The 20,901-nt window shown below is 38.0% G+C and overlaps 1 protein-coding gene across 3 annotated transcripts in view; it reads left to right on the top strand.

The window, feature by feature from the left end:
• Nucleotides 1-32: 32 nt before the first annotated feature.
• Nucleotides 33-20,901, top strand: part of CEP95 (centrosomal protein 95) — a 40,328-nt gene continuing 19,459 nt past the window's right edge. The window contains exons 1-8 of one of the 3 annotated variants that reach the window (XM_039235945.1): nucleotides 33-288; nucleotides 1,760-1,888; nucleotides 5,637-5,744; nucleotides 8,911-9,021; nucleotides 12,464-12,569; nucleotides 14,409-14,524; nucleotides 19,986-20,105; nucleotides 20,735-20,832. In XM_039235945.1, the coding sequence (XP_039091876.1) occupies nucleotides 270-288; nucleotides 1,760-1,888; nucleotides 5,637-5,744; nucleotides 8,911-9,021; nucleotides 12,464-12,569; nucleotides 14,409-14,524; nucleotides 19,986-20,105; nucleotides 20,735-20,832 (807 nt within the window). In that variant the 5' untranslated portion in view covers nucleotides 33-269. Of the gene's footprint in view, nucleotides 289-1,759; nucleotides 1,889-5,636; nucleotides 5,745-8,910; nucleotides 9,022-12,463; nucleotides 12,570-14,408; nucleotides 14,525-19,985; nucleotides 20,106-20,638; nucleotides 20,833-20,901 lie in introns of all 3 variants that reach the window. The other 2 variants (XM_039235944.1, XM_039235946.1) reach the window with 2 other exon arrangements.

Genomic DNA, 20,901 nt, shown 5'->3' with positions numbered 1-20,901 from the left:
CCCACCTGAGAATCCCTCAGCGGGATCTTGGCTGCGGAGAATGGTACCTAGAGCCCACAAACCGCCGCCTCGGCGCGTGCTGCGAAAGGAAGTTCTCCTGTGATGACCAATCAACAGCGAGAAGCCGTTTTAACGTCCCACCCTCTTTCACCCCCAGCCCTTTCGTTTCGTTCCCGCACCACGGCGCTGCGTCTGCGCTGTTCGGCCCTTCCAGGACGCCGTCCACCGCGCGCCCAGTTGGGAGTCTAGCGGCGACCTGCCTCCGTGACATGGCCGGCTCAGAGGCTGGTGAGTCTCGGCCCGGAGCCCGAGTGTGTTTGGACTGAAACCGTTTAAATCCCCGAACGCCCCTGCTCCTTTTATCTCGAGTCCTCCGGCTGGCCTCACTGGTCTGGCCTGTCGACGGGGCTCGTCACAGACACCCCGTCGTGGTCGGCGGGTTCTGTGGGTCTCTTAGCCCCGCGCTCGGTCCGCTTAGTGGCCATGGAGCGCGATTTTGGGGTGTGAAGAGAAGGACTCTGTGGCGGGGGCTGCAGCATGCCTGCAGCCTGGCTGCAAAAAGGGCAGTCAGAAAGCAGAAAGCGTCCGCCTGGCACTTGCATTCTCGGGAATCCAGCCACTGTCAGCGTGCTCTCTGCTGCTTGAATTGTGGGGACTGAGGCCGTACCTGCGTGTGCATTGAACTTTTGGGGAACGGCACTCTTAAGATGTTAATGCCCTTGCTAAAGTAGAATGGGGGTGGATTTTTCTCTTCGGTGCTCTCTGAAGTTACCGGTTTTGTCTAGCAACCGCTTTTGAAAAGCGAGTTGATTGCGTTGCCTTGGACGCCTTCATCCTTTTCTTCCGGACCGCGTTCAAACTTAAAAACCCCTAGGGGTTTGGGCAGCTGCGAGAGGAGCTCGCACGGGGAGAGGGAGATAAAGTGATGCTTGGAAGATACTGGCCCTCATTTGTTTCTGGGAAGAGGGACATAATGTGCCTTGAACACACAGACACATTTCTAGAACCTGCTGAGCACGTCAGATACAGAGTAAAAGAACTTTCTGCTTAGTTACTCATTCTATCAGGGAGTCAATATTTCAAGCTTTCTAAATCGAGAAACCCTTGAAAAAACGTTACTGTAATTCCTACGGGTGGGTTAGGGTGGCACACAGGAAACTTCAGCGTTAGTAATGTGCGAGCTCTGAATTTAGGGACATTTCAATGTATTTCCTATGTTTTATTTCTTATTCATTAAAGAAAAACTAACAAATGTTATAGCGTTAGTGTCATTACTTCATTCTTAACAGCCTACGTTAATCAGCCTATTTGGGCACCAGAGAAATTCTGACTTGCACAAGATAATTGGGTAAAAACATGACTAAACGCTATTGGGAATTTGAAACAGCATTCGTTAATTAGTTTCTGGAGCCTCGGACTATCATTAACTGTCTTGTTTATGACATAATATCCCGTTTACTTATAAGTATGTTTTAAATAAAAACAGCTTTGTGTGGCTTGTAAAATAAAAGGGTAAATAATTTAGAATTTTAGCTTACAGCAGTAGAAATTGGATTTACACCATAATTTTGACTACATTGAAATTCTAGCACTCTGGAAGTCATCCCAAGAAATTAAATAGGTATTTTCAAAAATCCTGCCTTGGAGGGCCTTTGAACATCTATAATAATCCAATTTCTTATCTTCTACTTCATTAAATGTATCTTTTGTGGGGTTGACTTTTGCTATTTAGGGGCTAATCTTTTTCCTTTCCTAACAGAGTGGATAACCGTTGCCAATAACCTTCTTTTGAAATGTCACATACATCTAAGGATACGAGAACTGGAAGATTGTGATGCTAATGTTTTTATTGCTCTTTATCAATCCATTTTGGGAGAAAAGGTACCAGGTAAGGGTCCTAAAAAGTGGGAGTAATAGGGACTATATCTTAGGCCAGGAGTTTCGAGTGCCTTCCGTTAGAACCTATGGCATTTATAAAATCTTGAATTTTCTCTTTGTTTACATGTTATTTTGCATTCATTACCATAATAAAGACTCACAAATAGTAACAGCCTTGTTCAAATCAGTTTGAGTGGTCTTGGTCATTATTGTGTAAATCATGCCTCAGGTGTGCAAGTCACACCTTTTCTGTGTATATACCTTCAAAATTTCTAAAATTGAGTAGAACTTGGAAACTCATTGGGTCCTGTTACTTAACAATATTATGGATACAAATTGATGTTTGTACTGCATCCCTGGTTAAGTATCTTCGAGTTCTTATCCATGGATCTGTAATGTCTCTGCTTCTGTAGTTTATAACTATTAGTACTAAAGCTCTGTGAGTCTCTTTTCCTTTCCCACTGTTACCATGAGTTAGTGCCCTCATCACTTGGAATAATGAAGATGGCCTCTAGCTGGTATCTTTGATGCTAGTCTGAACCTTCTTTTCAGCATAGAGGCCTGTAGTTATTAGACCAGCCTTTTAAAATACTTTTTTCAGGGTACCTGGGTTTCTTAGTTGGTTGAACATCTGACTCTTGATTTTGGCTGCAGTCATGATCTCAGGGTTTGTGAGTTCGAGCCTTACATCAGGCTCTGTGCTGACAGCATGGAGCCTGCTTGGGATGCTCTCTCTGCCCCTCTCTCTCTCTTTTCCTTCCCTGCTCGCTCCCTCTCTCTTTCTTTCTCTCAAAATACACTTAAAAGAAAAACCTAAAAAACAAAATAACCTACTTTTTTTCTTCCTTCCCCAAAATATTCATCTTCCTCAGTGCCCAAGGAGAAACTCCAAATATGAGTCAGTGTTAAAATCTTTCCTCACTCTGGTCTCTACTGACTTTTTATTTTTTCAAAGTTTATTTATTTTTTTTATGTTTACTTGCATTTCAAAGTAAGTTTTATTTTTTAATTTACATCCAAGTTAGTTAGCATGTAGTGTAATAATGATTACAGCAGTAGATTCCTTAATGCCCCTTACCCATTTAGCCCATCCCGCCCTCCCACAACTCCTCCAGCAACCCTCTGTTCTTTCTATTTAAGAGTCTCTTATGTTTTGTTTTCCTCCCTGTTTTTATATTATTTTTGCTTCCCATCCCTTATGTTCATCTGTTTTGTATCTTAAAGTCCTCACGAGTGAAGTCATATGATATTTGTCTTTCTCTAATTTCACTTAGCATAATACCCTCTAGTTCCATCCATGTAGTTGAAAATGGCAAGATTTCATTCTTTCTGATTGCTGAGTAATACCTCATTGTATATATACGCCACATCTTTATTCATTCATCCATTGATAGACATTTGGGCTCTTTCTGTACTTTGGCTATTGTCGATAGCACTGCTATAAACATTGGGTGCGTGTGTCCCTTTGAAATAGCACACCTGTATCCCTTGGATAAACACCTAGTAGTGCAATTGCTTGGTCATAGAGTAGTTCTATTTTTAATTTTTTGAGGAGCCTCCATACTGTTTTCCAGAATGGCTACACCAGTTTGCATTCCTACCAGCAGTGCAAAAGAGAGCCTCTTTCTCTGCATCCTTGTCAACATCTGTTGTTGCCTGAGTTGTCAATGTTAGCCATTCTGATAGGTGTGAGGTAGTAACTCATTGTGGTTTTGATTTGTATTTCCCTGATGATGAGTGGTGTTGAGCATTTTTTCATGTGTCTGTTTCCCATCCGGATGTCTTTGGAGAAGTGTCTATTCATGTCTTTTGCCCATTTCTTTACTGGATTATTTGGTTTTTGGGTATTAAGTCTGATAAGTTTTTTATAGATTTTGGATACTAACCCTTTATCTAATAATGTCGTTTACAAATATCTTCTCCCATTCCATTGGCTTCCTTTTAGTTTTGCTGATTGTTTCCTTCGATGTGCAGAAGGCTTTTATTTTGATGAGGTCCCAGTAGTTCATTTTTGCTTTTGTTTCCCTTGCCTCTGGAGACATGTTGAATAAGAAGTTGCTGCGGCCAAGGACAAAGAGATTTTTGCTTCCTTTCTCCTCCAGGATTTTGGTGGTTTCCTGTCTTTCATTTAGGTCTTTCATCCATTTTGAGTTTATTTGTGTGTATGGTGTAACAAAGTGGTCCAGGTTCATTTTTCTGCATGTTGCTGTCCATTTTTTCCAGCACCACTTGCTGAAGAGACTGTTTTTATTTCATTGGATATTATTGCCTGCTTTGTCAAAGATTAATCGGCCATACATTTGTGTGTCCATTTCTGGGTTCTCTATTCTGTTCCATTGATCTGAGTGTCTTTTTGTGCCAGTACCATACTGTCTTGATGATTACAGCTTTGTAATACAGCTTAAAGTCTGGGATTGTGATACCTCCAGCTTTGGTTTTCTTTTTCAAGATTGCTTTAGCTATTCTGGGTCTTTTCTGTTTGTATACACATTTTTTTTTTTAAAATATTTTTTATTTATTTCTAGGAGAGAGAGAGAGACAGCGTGAGTAGGGGAGGATCAGAGAGAGAGGGAGTCACAGACTGAAACAGGCTCCAGGCTCTGAGCTGGCAGTCAGCACAGAGCCCGACGCGGGGCTCGAACCCACGAACCGCAGGATCATGACCCAAGCGAAAGTCGGACGCTTAACCGACTAAGCCACCCAGGCGCCCCTGTATACACATTTTAAGATTGTTTGTTCTAGCTCTGTGAAGAATGCTGGTGTTATTTTGGTAGGGATTGCATTGAGTATGTAAATTGCTTTGGGTAGTATTGACATTTTAACAATATTCTTATCCAGGAGCATGGAATCTTTTTCCGTTTTTTTATGTCTTCAATTTCTTTCATAAGCTTTCTATAGTTTTCATTGTATACATTTTCACTTCTTTGGTTAGAATTATTCCTAGGTATTTTACAGTTTTTGGTGCAAGTTTATTTATTTATTTTGAGAGAGAGGGCACACATGCCCTGGGGAGGGCCAGAGAGAGGAAAAGAGAGAATCCAAAGATTCAGGGCTCAATCCCAGGAACTACAAGATATGTCCTGAACCAAAATCAAGAGTTGGACACTTAACCACCTGAGCCACCCAGGTGCCTCTATTTTTACTTATTTTGAGACAGAGAGAGTGCATGCATGAGTTGGGGAAGGGCAGAGAGAGAGAAAGAGGGAGAGAGAATCCCAAGCAGGCTCCATGCCATCTTAGAAGTCCTGAGATCATGATCTGAGCCAAAATTAGGAGTCATACGCTTAACCAACTAAGCCACCCAGTGCTGTTATATACTGACCTATTAAATCATTATGCCATTAATTCCTACCAGGCTGCCTTCACAAGACCTAAGAACTCTCATACCTGGTTTTTGTTTTTTTGGTTTTTTTGGTTTTTTTTTTCTCATGGAAAGCAGCCCGCGGTTATGGGTTAAAGTCTTACTTCATTGTTTCCCTTATTAGAGTATTAGCAACTTCTTGAATTTAGGGACCTCTTTCTGTAGCATGGTGCTTATTATAGTGTATGTTCATATATATGTTGATTGACTAAGTATCCAACCAGTAAAGGATATTCTGTGTGGAATTCAGGTTCTGTTAGCTTTATCTGTATTTTATAGCCTGTTCTGGTTGGGTAGAGCTTACTTTTGTAGCACTTAATCTGACTCAGAAGTCTGCTCAGAGACAGATGAAAACTTGGACCATCAGATGAAAAATTATGTAGCTTTTTTTCTACAGACCTCATAGCTATTCCCAGGAGTCAAGAGGATGAAGCTCACAATGTACAAGCAGTAATTGATTCACTGGCCTTGGATTACCTGCAAGTCAGCTTGTCTCACATAACAGGTTGGTATATACTTAACCATCAGATAATTTTGCATTTGAATAAAATAATTTGTTGGGTAGAGTCCTAGACATTGTTTAGTTAACCAAATGAGTAAGCTTATGAAATAGACCAAATGGCAAGACTGAGCCAAGACAAATTGGTAGAGTTAAGGAGCCATCCTTGAAAGCTTTTTTAAGAAAGTCAAACATTGAGTTTGGGCCTGTGTGATGGACCTGAGCCTGAGATGTAAGTATTCTGGCTGGTAATTTAAGGTATGTTTTTTGTTGTTTTGTTATTTTAAAGCTTACATGCTACTTGTTTGTAGTAGCTAAAAATTAGCAACATCTAATGTCCATTAAATAGGAGCAGGTTAAATAAGTTCTGATAGCTCTGTGCAGGGAGTTCCTCTGCTACTATAAAAAATGACTGATGATACTCATTATGTACCATGTTCCATATTAGTGGAACAGTCTCCAATATAAGAAATGTCAGAAAAATCTGTACTTACAATGATAATGTGCAGAGTAAGGGTGCTGCTTGTAAAAACAAGGTTAAGGAGAGGAAATACGCAGTTGATTGCTTGCAGAAGGGCTTTCTGAAGGCATGTGCAAGAAACCTCTAATGCCAATTACCTCCAATAAGAGGAACTTCAGGGCTGCAGGATGAGGGTGGGATGAGATTTCATTATATAACTTTTGCACTTCTTGAATTTTATTTTATATTTTAGAGTTTTATTTATTTATTTTGAGAGAGAGAGAGAGAGAGAGAGACCGTGAATGGGGGACAGGCAGAGAGTTTGAGAATCCCAAGGAGGCTTCACATTGTTGGTATAGAGCCCAGCGGTAGGGCTTGATCCCACAAAGAGGAGATCATGACCTGAGCTGGAATCAAGAGTAGGATGCACAACCAACTGAGCCACCTAGGCGCCCCTGAATTTTAAACCCAATGAATATTTTCTCTCTTCAAAATAAATAAAACTATAAATTGTTTTTGAACCTTTTTTCAAAATAAAGTATATCATGCTTGTATTTTAAAGCCACATATAACAAATATATTTATAAATCCCTGCATTCTAGGTAGAAAATGAGGATTATTCCAGTAAATTATTTCAAGCTAAGGAAGAGAGGGAATCTGTGGGTTTGAAGCTACATTTGAATCACTAAGAGAAGGCTTACACTCTTGGTTTGTTCTTTGATACTTAAGGGAGATAAATATTAATCAGGATTGGTCACTTACATCTCTCAATGTGACATTGACAACAAATTTTGCAAAAATACTCTGTCTTAAGTTTTTCAGAGCAGTTCTAGGTGAGTAAATATGGTAAATTAGTTTGGAGATCATTCATTTTGAGGATAACAAGGGTTTTCCTGTTCTTTTGCAGTTCAGAATTGCTTTATCACTCGAGTAGGCTAATTTCTGGTATTTGTGCTTTTTAAACCTCCTATAGAATAGTTGTATCTGCTTATGTAACTTTTTAATGCAGACCTGCTCCTAACAACTCTTACCCACCCCAGGAAAAGTTGCAGAACTGCTTACCTCCTCCAGTACACTGCAAAGCAGGTTTTTACTCCTTGTGTTCTTGCTGTTTAAAGTACTTTTTCTCTACAGTGAAGCACTGCATTTTGGTGGGCGGTCTTAGTTGCTGGGTTGGCAGAGGATGCTCCCCATCTTGGCAACTGAGTAGTTCTGTGTATGCCCTTGGGGTATACTTGTGTATCTTGTTAAGCCAGAAAAACATAAGGTTTAAGATTTCTGTTTGCTTTAAACAAAAAAAAGTTGTCAAATACTGTGTCTGTATTTGGTAATTTTGTAAAATATCACATTTCTGGTTTAGGTTTGTTTTGCATCATGAATTAAATTTTGAATGGCTAGATTCTCTCAAATATCAGATTTCCATTCTGCCTTTCCCTTACTGGTTTGAACTTATGAGAATGCAGGCATGATATCCCAAAGGACAACCCAACTGTCTCAAAGGTTACATTCTTGTAACAACCTGATGTTGATCAGAGTCCATTAAGCATGCTAAGTTTCCATGTTTTTGTCCTTTCTTGTCAACATATCAATTTACCATTTATTAAAAATTTATTATGGGGCAAGTATTGTGCTAGGAGTTGTTTGAAGATTTACTTCTGAGTGTCAGGTGGATGTGGTGGGAGATGAGGCTGGAAAAGTTGGACCGGAGGTGAGATTAAAAGGATTTTCCATGCATAGCCATTGTTTTTACGAAAATTTATTATTGAAGTATAGTTGACATACAAAGTTATATCCGTTGCAGGTATACAACATAGTGATTGGACAGTTCTATGTATTACACAGTGCTCACTATAATAAGTATAGTTACCTATTGCCACCATAGGACGCTATTACAATGTTACTTTATACTGTTATATAAAGTATATACAAAGTCATATAAAATTGGAAATTTGTATGAATAGACAAGTTTTTAAAATTATTATTATTATTTAGAGAGAGAGCACCTGAATGTGAGCAGGGGAGGGGCAGAAGAAGAGGGAGAGAGAATCTCAAGCAGTTTCCATGCTCAGCACAGAGCCTGACACAGGCCTTGATCCCACAGCCCTGGGGTCATGACCTGAGCCGAAGTCAAGAGTCAGACACTTAACTAACTGAGCCACCCAGGCATCCCACATGGACAGTTTTTAAATTAAAAAAATGGCATGATCTATACAAAATGAATAGGAGTTAACAAATAGAAAAAATGAGGAATTCCTGATGAAAGTATCCCAACAAGTTTTTTTGTTTTTTTATTACTTGACTGCTGTTATCTTCAGAACAAACCACCAGCTAGAAGTAGGATCCTACAATCTGAAACCGTGTTGCCTCCTGCCATTTTTTTTCACCAACCTAATGAAGTTCTGCTGAGATGCTTTATATTTTGGTATAAGTCTTACTAGAGGATGTTTTGTTAAGTCTACTTATTTTGTCTTTTGGTAAAGGAAGGATGATGCTAATTATCAAACATTATATTCCTGACTGCTCTCTTTGTTTCTTCAAATTCAGGCATCAGGACCTTCATGTTTTTAATATTTATTATATTATTCATTTTCCTGAGTTAGTTTATCATTCTTTTATCTCAACAGTAGTTACACAGTGATATATTCATTTTGAAATTTTGAGGCTTTCAGTCTCTTGGTTAATATTTTAAATAGCTTTTTATCCTGTGTTTAGGAGAAAATATAGTGAAAGGAGATAAAGAATCTGTTAAGAATCTGCTAGAAATCTTTGATGGGTTGCTGGAGTATCTTACAGAACACATCAGTGAGACCTCTCATGAAAAAAGTAAGTTTAAGAATAGAAATTTGATTTGGTTTATATTCTACAGTATGTCCCTTTCTGCCTTTTTTCTTTTGCCTATTTTTCTTAAAAGGAATTAGAATAATATATATACCTGGTAAACTGAATCTCAATTCTTAACTGTTCTAAGTGTTTGGAAAAAACTATCCTAGACTGTCATCTTGCGGTTTGTCAGTTTGGATGTTGCTTATAAATTACTTTAATGCTAATCTATAAAGAAGGCTAAGTTCTGATTAAAGTTGCTTATTGTCATATTATTGCATGTAATGACTTATTCCAAAATTTCCTGTCAGAACTGCTATTTTTGATATAAATTTGGATATTGCTAAAGCATTAACAGAAAGAATTGGAGTGTTTTTGTCTTTAAAATTTTTTTTAATGTTTATTTTTGAGAGAGAGAGAGAGAGAGAGAGAGAGAGAGAGAGAATGAGAGTGGGGGAGGGGCAGATAGAGGGAGACACAGAATTGAAGCAGGCTCTACGCTCTAAGCTGTCAGCACAGAGCCCAGCGCAGGGCTCAAACTCACAGACCATGAGATCATGACCTGAGCCAAAGTCAGACGCATAACTGAGCCACCCAGGCACCCCTATTTTTTAAAATTTTTTTTAATGTTTGTATATTTTTGAGAGAGAGAGAGAGAGGCAGAATGCAAGTGGGTGGGTGGGGCAGAGAGAGGGAGATACAGAATTGAAGGCTCCAGGGTCTGAGCCCATGAGTATTTTTGTCTTTAACCTATGTTTAGGTTGTGACACTCTGAACATTTTATTTTAGTCTTTGAGTAACCCAGTTCCCCAAATTGTGACAATATTTTGTGTGAAATTTTGATTTTATGGTTTTTAATGATAATTATAAAGATTAATATTGTCATATTATTTTCCAAAAGGCTTATGGTTAAAGTGGATCAGCAGTATGCAAGAGCTATTTGTAATCTTTGGCTCAATATATCTCATTTCTAGGCATTTTTCCTAAGGAAGTAGTGTAGTACAAAAGAAAGTTAGGTGCCTGAAGGTCTTCATTGCAATGTTATTGCAAAGAAAAATAACCTATGTGTCTTAACGATTTGAGATTGGTTGAGTGAATAATGCTATATGTCATGGTTGGAGTAATATATGACCCATGTGAGAATGGATTTACTATTGTGAAGTTATCCAACAAGTTTTCAGCAGCAGTAACAAGCAACATAAATTCTAATATGAATGAAGACCAAAAAAATGTGGGTAGGCTCATCATTCCTTCTTCTCACATTCTTGTGATTATAACATCTGAACTTAACCTTAAAATCTTTCATGACAATCTTCTACCTTTTATCATTGTTGGTGAAAAGATTTAAAGGCATATGTGGGTATGGCCTGGAAGGAAAAACTGCCACGGGATATTTCTTATTTCAAACACTTGAGTGTTTAATATATGTTAATTATGTAGCAGCCTGGGTACTCTGGGAGGATTCAGAATTGCATGCCATGTTTATTGCTCTCAAAGAAACCTAAGTTTCTGGCTTAAGCCAGGAAGACAGCCATAAATGCATATAGTAGTCCCCCTAGACGTGCAGTTTTGCTTTCCACAGTTTCAGTTAACTCGCAGTCACCCTTGGTCCAGAAGCCAGACGATCCTCCTGACATATTGTCAGAAGGTCGTTAATAGCCTAATGCTATGGCACAATGCCTGTGTCATTCAGCTCACTTCCTCTCATCACATAGGCATCTTCTCATCCCACGTCATCACAAGAAGCAGGTGAGTACAGTACAATAAAATATTTTGACAGACCACGTTTCTGTAAATTTTTGCTATAGTATATTGTTATAACTGCTCTATTTTTTTATTAGCTATCTTAATGTGCATAATTTGGAAGTTAACCTTTATCATAGATATGTATGTATAGTAAAAAACAGTATATATTACATATAGTTCAGTTTTATCTGGGGTTTCAGGCATCCTCTGGAGGTCTTGGAATGTATTCCCCATGGATAAGGGGGGACTGTTAAACAGTAAAAAACATAGGAGAACTGGGGAACAGTGAAAGACATGTGAAACTTATTTAATTCAAGGCTACCTAGGAGTTATTTTGAGGCTTGGTGGCTGTTTAGTCATTTTAGCGGCAAGATTAAGAGGTAGAAAACTACCTTTGGTGGAAATTGGCTAATATGAAATTTTACACTGACCGCAGCAGTTTTTACAATGTAGTGCTTGATTGCAGGTAGAGGAGGGATGGTAGTGGCTTTACCATGGATAGGGCAGTGGGGAGGGAGAGAGGAGGACAGAACTGAGAGATACTTAAATGTGAAATGTGGAGGCAGGAGGTGAGGAGGGAGCTTTCCAGGGGAGGTCTGTAGAACATGGTGAGCTTAGTGCTACTCGGAGGGAGCCTCCCTGTGCAGTAGTACCTTGGTTAGATGGTGTTTTCTGAAGTATGATTCTCATCTTTGAAGGTCCAAGTTGATATGGCAGTATTACCTGGAGCTGATCAGATTCTTCAAAATGCCAGTTAATAATGGGAAGTAAATCTTTATTCTCATGAGTCACATCAGGTGTACAGAGCAGCTTTTTCCTGGACCTGAGCTAGCATTATCATTAACTTACCACTGAAGAACAAGGGATTTGAAAGCAGACTCTGCGTCAATGCTAAGTTCTGCCTCTCATTGTTTGAAGCTCTCTGAGCCTCAGTTTTCTCATGTGAAATTCTTTCATGGCTATAGTGATGATTGAGTAAGTAGATATAAATAAATAGTTCAGTTCCAAGCCTAGCTCAGAGTCAGTGCACAGTGAATGTTAACTAATGTTATTAAAATGTTGGTTGTTGAATACAGAAATAGAAAAAAATGAAGGTAGATGTTCCAACAGAGAATCTCTAGAAATGGGATGGGAATATACAGAGGCGTAAATCTGAATCATAGGAAGTTTCACCCATGTACCTTCTGAAATCACTTCCCTAGTGTGTTACTGCGAAAACACACTAGGGAAAGTGTATTCCTCAGAAATGTTGAGTTGAAAAAAAGAGTGATAGTCTGAAGGAAAACTTCAGCCAAGCTTTGATGTACTCTAACTCTTAGGCTAGGAAGGCGTAATCTTGGAGCTTTGAGGTGGGCTCACACAGTCGTGTTCTGAAGCCACACCTAGTGCTCGTTTCAGACATCCCTTACTGAATAGGGAGGTTAAATGAACCTAACATTTATCTTAAAAAATAAAACGTTGCTAATACAACTGTAGACCCTGCTTTTAAAGCAACATTTATGTTGCTTCTGTTACCTAAGTAGTACATGGTCTTCACAGGTGATGATTTGGTTCTTTCTAATTTCATGTTCACAAAAGCCCAGTTTTACCAGGAGAAGATGAGAGTGCATAAGTATTCTTGCCTCTACCCACCCCCATATAAAAATAGCATTATTCACTTAGAGGTTTTTTTGGTATTGTTTTTATCTATTCTAAACAGGTGAAACTGGACAGAGTTTTAAAGAATTCCATCAAGGAGAACCTTTAGAAGAGCCAGAAAGTACTAAGGAATCCAAATCATCATGGAAAAAGGTTTCTTTTGGGAGGTAGCACTCAATGTCTATGAATTTAATCAAAACAAGTTATGCATTTTCCTTCTACTAAGAATTGAAATGGCACACAATATATCAGAATGGCAGCTAAAAACAAAACAAACTGATTGGAAAATTTTACTATCTTCTCATATTTTAAATCTCCCTGACAGAATTTTAAGAATCTTGAGCTATACGTAATTCTCAGTAGTAAGCACCTGCATATTTTTAAATTTTTCATCAAAATAGTTTCTGTTCCCTGTAGAAATCTTGAAAAGTACAGAGAAAAGAAAAAAGGCAGGAAAAAAAGATGAGCTTACCATTCAGAACTAAACAAAGGCTTGTTAATGTTTTATTATACTTTACTTTTTTTACAATGTTTTGGGTGTTTTTTGGCGTTAGCCTTATAATTTATTTAGTTTTGTTTCTCGCATTTAAAAATTTTACATATCAAGTCTTTTTCCAGGTGGTTAAATTCTTTGTAATAATTTTTAATCGCTGCATAACAGGCCATATGGGTGCTTTACAATTGGCTAAACCACTCCTCTATAGTGGAGGTGGCTCTTCCTGGGTTTGTTTTTTTATATTTTTAAATTTTTTAAAATGTTTTATTTTTGAGAGAGAGATAGTGACAGCGTGAGCAGGGGAGGGTCAGAGAGACAGGGAGACAGAGAATCCGAAACAGTCTCCAGGCTCTGAGCTAGCTGTCAGCACAGAGCCCGACGCAGAGCTCGAACCCACGAACCGCGAGATCATGACCTGAGCTGAAGTCAGACGCTTAACCAACTGAGCCACCCAGGCGCCCTTGTTCCTGGGTTTTTAAATAGTTTTTAAAAATGTGATACATACTTTTGTTTATTCTTTAAGCTACATCCAAAGAGTATGAATGCTATAAGCCTATTAAAAGTTGTCAGACTACTTTCCCAAAAGGCCATGAAGTTTATACACTCACTGACAGTTTAAAATTGCTTGTTACTGCACCCTCATGAATCCATAACATTAACTCATTAACAAATACCAGCGTTTTAAAATACTTGCGACTTTTATAGACAAAATATAATGTCATTACAGATTTGATGGTAGCTCTAACTACAGGTTGAACATGATACTATGACTTCTAATATGACTCTCCATTTTTTATGGAGTTTGCCATGATTTGAAAGACATAGGCAATACCTTCCTGTTTAGGTATAGTACATTGTGGAAAACATGTCTTAAAGGAGACCACCATGAGGTTAATTTCCTGACTTTATTTTTTATTATTAGATTTTTTTTTTAATTTATTTCTAGGAGAGAGAGAGAGAGAGACAGCATGAGCAGGGGAGGGTCAGAGAGAGAGGGAGTCACAGACTGAAACAGGCTCCAGGCTCTGAGCTGGCAGTCAGCACAGAGCCTGACATGGGGCTTGAACCCACGAACCGCGAGATCATGACCTAAGCGAAAGTCGGAGGCTTAACCGACTAAGCCACCCAGATGCCCCAGGATTTTTTTTTTTACAGTGTAAAAGTGAAACAGTGCAAGGATATTTAATGCAAAATTCGTACCCTACCCAGATTCTACCTCCATACTCATAGAGTATCCACTGTTTATTCTCTGTGTGTATTCTCCTGTGCATTTAATCGTTGACACTTACTGCACAGCTATTTCCACCATACATGTATGAGTCAAAACAAAATAGATAAGCACCAAGAAGTGATAAACAGCAGAAGGGAGTGTCTTGCCCTTTTTCTGCACATAGCAATGAGCAGTGAATACCCATAGGCAGGCTATTTAAAGAAACTCTCATCAGGATTCTTGTCAGGAAGGGCCCTCTGTGGTTAGGCTGGGTCCCAAGTAAGTACGGGAATTTTTCAGGTGCTCCTTGTCATCTGAGGCTTTGGGCCCCTCTTGGGATGGAGATGAAACAGAATCCACTGGTGAAGTAATTAGACTCGGAGACACAGCACACACCTTTTCTCTAAGAAGTAATGGTAAGTAGTTAAACTTCAGATATGTTACTTGGCATACAACTATCAAAATAAAAAAGTTCTACTTAGAAATGTTTATAGTTGAGAAGAATAGAGAGATCTGTAACTCGACATTGGAATTGAATTTCCAGAGTGTACCACGATTAACCTAAATATGAACAGTTACCTGAAATCAAACAAGTAGGAGTTACAGGCACATGGGCAAGTTTGTCATGTAATACATGGGACTTGATACTCTGGGAAGAGAATTCTGGATGCAGCTTAATAGTCTACTCACATTCAGATTATCCCCTAAGTATAGTTTCCTAAACTGGATAACTCTTTTCATGGTTTCAACCAACAAGTCTGTATAGCCAGTGGCAATTTTTCTCCCAGGCATCAGGCCACATTTCCAAGAGTCTGCTGCTTATACACAGGAAGCCTGAATATCTTTGAGGCCCATTTTGAGCCTCCCACCTTGCTGTCCTCCATCCCATTTCCTCTCCTGCCTACCTTAGTTGTCATGCTCTTTTCTGCCGTCATGTGTTTCTTTTGCTGGGGTGCTCTTTTTTCTTTGTATTCCTGGCAAAGCCCAGCCTCCCCCATATGCCTCAGGTTCTAAGGCTCTATTTCTACACTGTGGCCTTCTCATTTTAGTAATACTATTCTCACATTGTATAGTAACTTTGAATATGTCTATTTTATAAACTGAGTTTCAGGGACAGTAGCCACATGGGACTCATTCAGCAAATATTTAGTGCCTTCCCTGCACCAGGCAGTGGTGTTATAGTGGTTAACAAAATAGACACAAATCCCTTTCCTCATGGAGCTTGCATTCTACTTATGGAGGCAGTCAATAAGTAAGAAAAATAAGTGAAATATATAGTAAAATTTTTCATATTTGCCTTAGTATTCTAAAACTTCTCAAACAGCAGGCCCAAAATAAGTTGTGGTAGTTTTCTGTTGTTGTTGTTGTTGTTGTTTTATGGAAGAACAGGAATCCTGGAAAGGTATTAAGTATGTTAAATTGGGAATCCAGTGGCCAAATTCTCATCCAGACTTGGCCACTGGCTGTGTGACTTTGGACAAGGCCCTTATCTTTCTTGAGTCATAGTTTCTTAACGTGTGAAATTGGAGAATTTCAAAACCATCTGTGAAATCCCTTTAAGCATTTGATTCCAAAGAATAGACACTGAAATACAAGGAATTAATGTTTAAAGAACCTCAATCTGGAAGGTTAGACAGTAGACTAAAGACATGTACTTGCCACTGGGATGAGCAAAGTAACAATGACCAGAGTCAATTGAAGGTAAGAAAAGATTGCTTCTCGAAGGAAGAGAGTCAGATAGATTGACAGAAGATGGAAGGGACTGATTTTAGAAATGGTGTTCTGTGACAGCACCTACCATGTAGAAAGGTTGCATCTGTAAGAAGTGAATTGTTTTCAGGTTTCAACTATTTGGGTTATAATGCAATTAAGACAAAAGAGAAAAGGTTGAGAGAAAAGCCAGGCTAAGGTGTTTTGATTTGATGTCATTAAGGGCTAGGTAACTTCCTTTTATATTTGGATTTAAGTCATTAGATAACTGTCCTCATTTTCATTCACAGGCATCCAACTTAGGCTTCAGTTCCTGGGCTACGAATGTTTTTTGGGGAGGAGGATATAATTAACATATAACATATGTTAGTTTCAGATACACAATCTCAGGATTTTATGTTTACATATATCGTGAAATGACTGTCCCAATATTTGTCACCATAGTGATGACAACTTTTAAGATTTATTCTTTTAGTAACTTACAGTACAGTATTAACTATAGTCATGCTGTATATTATATTCCCATGACTTATTTAACTGGAAATTTGTACCATTTGACTGTCTTCACTCATTTTTTTTCTACCCAGGGCTCCACCTTATTTATGAAATGTTATATGCATTTATTATTATAAATGCATAATTAAGTTATTAATTCCTACAGTAGACAAATTTAGAGTCTTTTTGCAATAAAACCGTATATCCTATAACGGTGTAAGAATTATAAGGAGATTTGAGTGTGTCACTTTCATTCTGACAAATTAAAGTTGCCAAATGTTAACTAAGCATGAGATTTTAGGAGAAATTTTATCAAAAAGAAACAGCAGAGTTTCTTGATCATCCAAGAAGCTGAATTAAAAATGGACCCAGGCAAAAATGAACTAGACTGGAGTCAAGCTGATGACAAATTTAGTTTAGGTAGTAGAGAAATTGTGAATCATGATACAAATTTTGAACATTATACCTTAGATGCTCTTCGTGTAAAATAGGAAGTTATGGAGGGAGATTCATGTATTTTAAACATTTTGATATGAAAATGGTCCTGTTGCACTGGATTGTGGAAAAGGAGAGCATAAAAAGATATGTTTGCTGGTTTTTAAGAGACATCAAATGAGCGTCAGAAATTTTAAAATACGCAGTGTTTTAAAATATATTTCATGGAATTTGTGCAAGGTGAATTTTCTGTTTTTAGTGATCATGTCAGTTAACCATGTTGGTAACAGTGAGTTTTCAGGGTGCATTCTCATACCTTCAGAGTGAGGAGTAAGTTTATGGTGAAGTCTTTCATTAAATTGAAAAAGGGATAAATAGTCATTTAGAGAAGGGAGGGTCATAAGTCTGTTTTGTTTGTGCCAAGTTTATGTATTATAGATTTCTAAGGGAGCAAAGTGGATATTCCCTCAATTTCAGAACTATTTTAATATAGCTCTGTATGTAATAACATTATAAAGCTGATTAAATACTTAGCATTCAAAAATTAGACAAAACTATCTGACCTATAAATTTTTTATTATGGTATCAGCCAGGATTCCTAGCTCAGAGATACACCCACAGAACAGCATTTCTGCAATTCAGCCACCTGAATTATTTGTATGAGTGTGTTCCACTAAATCCAAGCCAGGCACACCTGGCTGGCTTAGTCAGTAGAGCGTGCAACTCTTGGTCTAGAGTTGTGAGTTTGAGCCCCATGTTTGATGTAGAGATTGCTTAAAAATAAAATCTTAAACAAAAAACAAAACACATTTTATTTGCAAAAAAGTTGCTGAATCAGATTTGGACCTTGGGCCATAGTTTGCCAACCTCTGACCTAGAGAAAATCGCTGTTAACATTTTGATTTCTTTACTTACAGACAGGCAAATGTGCATTACATAGGTTCTTTTAAAATACAATCACACAATGGGGCACCTGGGTGGCTCAGTCGGTTAAGCTTCTGACTTTGGCTTAGGTCATGTCTCACCATTCGTGGATTCAAGCCCTGCGTCACTCTCTTTGCTGACAGCACAGAGCCTGGAGCTTGCTTCCGATTCTGTGTTTCCCTCTTTCTCTACCCCTCCCCTGCTCACAGTGTCTCTGTCTCTCTCTCTTTCTCTCTCTCTCAAAAATAAATATTAAGAAAAATTTTTTAGGGGCGCCTGGGTGGCTCAGTCAGTTAAGCGTCCAACTTTGGCCCAGAACACGATCTCACAGTTCATGGGTTCGAGCCCCGCATATGGCTCTGTGCTGACTGCTAGCTCAGAGCCTGGAGTCAGTCTAGCTCAGAGCCTGGAGTCAGTCTTTGGATTCTGTGACTCCCTTTCTCTCTGACCTTCCCCTGCTCACGCTGTCTCTCTTTCTCTCTCAAAAATGAATAAAACATTAAAAAAATTTTTAATTTTTTAAATAATAAAATACACACAAGGCATATTAATTTTTTTTGTTTTTTTTAAAATTGAAGTATAGTTGACACAATATTACGTTAGTTTCATGTGTACAGTATAGTGATTTGACAACTCTGTATGTTATGCTATGCTCACCACAAGCACAGTTACCATCTGTCACCATACATTATTATTATAATACTGTTGACTGTATTTCCTGTAAGGTTCCTTTCATTCCTGTGACTTTTCATTCCATAACTGGAAGCCTGTGTGCCTCCCCCTCCTCATTACCCATTTTGCCCATCCCCCTATTTCCTTCTTTATAGAAACTGTCAGTTCTCTTTATTTATGGGTCTTTTTCTTCTTTTTTTGTTTGTTCATTTGCTTTGTTTTTGGATTCCATATGTAGGTAAAATTGTATGGTATTTGTCTTTCTCTGACTTATTTCACTTAGCTTGATACTAAGTCTATCCATGTTGTAAATGGCAAGGTCTCATTTTTTCTTTTTTATGACTAAGTAATATTCCTGTGTGTGTTTGTGTATGTGTGTGTGTTTGTACCACATCTTCTTCTTATCCCTTCATTTATCAATGGACACTTGGGTTGTTTCCATATCTTGGCTATTGTAAATACTGCAATAAATAGAGGTGCATAATTCTTTTCAAATTAGTGTTTCTTTTTTCTTTGGGTAAATACACAGTAGTGGAATTACTGGATCATATGGTATTTCTATTTTTATTTTATTTATTTATTTATTTATTTATTTATCTTTGAGGAGCCCTCATTGCTTTCCATAGTGGTTGTACCAATTTACATTTCCACCCACAGTGCACAAGAGGTCCCTCCTCTCCACATCTTTGCCAACACTTGTCATTTCTTGTCTTTTTGATCTAGCCATTCTGACAGGTATAAAGTAATAGCTCATAATTTTGATTTGCATTTCCCTTGATCATTAGTGATGTTGAGTACCTTTTCTTGTGTCTGTTGGCCATCTGTATGTTTTCTTTGGAAAAGCGTCTAATCAGGTCCTGTGCCCATTTTTTAATTGGATTATTTGGGGGTTTTGATGTTGAGTTACAAAGTTCTTTATATATTGCAGATATTACTCCTTTATAAATATATCACTTGCAAATATCTTCTCCTGTTCAGTAGTTTGTCTTTTTGTTTTGTTGATGGTTTCCTTTGCTGTGCAGAAGCTTTTTATTTTAGTGTAGTCTGAATAGTTTATTTTTTGCCTTTGTTTCCCTTGCCTGAGGAGACCCATCAGAACTGTTGCTAAGGCTGATGTCAAAGAGATTACTGCGTATGTTTTCTTCTGGGAATTTTATGGTTTCATGTCTCACATTTAGTTGTTTAATCCATTTTGAGGTAATTTTTCTGTATGGTGTTTCATTCTTTTGCATGTAGCTGTCCAGTTTTCCTACCATCCTTTATTGAAGAGCCCATTCTTTCCCTACTGTATATTCTTACCTCCTTTGTTGTAGTTTAATTAACCATATAAGCACTGGGTTTATTTCTGGGCTCTCTATTCTCTTCTTTTGATCTATGTGTCTGTTTTGTGGCACCTGTTTTTCTAAAGCAAAGTAATGTAATGTAAAACTTTGCTTTTAATTATAAATGGTTCTGGGCTATAGAACTAGATCTTCCTCTCTGGTAGTTATTAAAAGTAATGGGTAGTTCAAACAGTCAGAACAACATAGTTCTAGGATTATGTCATTCCTGAGATTTCTATCCTCTGAATACAGAACTCTTGGTTTTTAGTATAACATTCAGCAATAAAAAAAATTCTATCTTTAATATTTTCTTTTCTAGGTGCTGAAGGCCCTAACGAAATGCGGTCCAAAAAAGCCTCAACTGTATCACATGAAGAAGTGCTACACCCTCCCTCATCTAGTTTTTTGTCTAAGAGTAGGACATCCTTTATTGAAGACAGTGAGTACTAATGTTATTAGTGAGACTACTGCTATGAGTTGGAGCCAAAAGTTTTTTCCTGGGACAATTTCTGTTGCTATTAGTCTTTTCACTTTTGTTGCTTTACACTTTATGTGATTCTTTTTGGTTTTACATGACTATATTGTAAACGTTTCCTATTATGAGCTCTGATTTCTTAAGATGGTTTTTGGTCACATTGCATCCACTATTTTATTATCTAACTCTTCTCTCAAAGATATGAGGACAATACAAGTATCTGATATGTTAGCCTATCAATTGGTGGTCTTCAAATGATTAAGGAATGACAAAACATAGTAATTTGAAAAACATTCTCATTTCCTACTGTTATTTCTGGGATTTTATGTGGTTAGTATTCCGTAAACTAGTTTTATAACCTGTGAATGAAACATAATTTCTGTAGCTGTTCTTCAAGCCATTTAGGTTTTTATTATCTATCTGTAGGTATATGTGTATATAAAATTATGTGTTTCTTACAGTTTCATCTTAATGTCCACTTTATTTTTGCCAATTAGTGGAAATTCCTTCTGTGGATGTGATTCCAAGTGCTAGGAAGCTAGGGGAGCCTATTAGATCAGCTATTCCTTTACATCCACCCTACCACCCTTCAGAGCCTCGAGCACCCTGTCCCATAGGAAAAGAATACTTGCGTTCAAGTCACATCTCCTCTGCTGTGAATTCTACTGGAGAGGACACTGCATTTTCTGTGGTAAGTAGAAAAGCTTACTTTCAATCAGATGGACGTCTATCAATTTAAAGACGTCTCTGCTAGAATGGT

This window comes from Hyaena hyaena, unplaced genomic scaffold (assembly GCF_003009895.1).
Source record: "Hyaena hyaena isolate Hyena2069 unplaced genomic scaffold, ASM300989v1 scaffold_104, whole genome shotgun sequence".
Lineage (NCBI taxonomy): Eukaryota > Metazoa > Chordata > Mammalia > Carnivora > Hyaenidae > Hyaena > Hyaena hyaena.
This window is presented reverse-complemented; position numbering and strand designations above follow the sequence as displayed.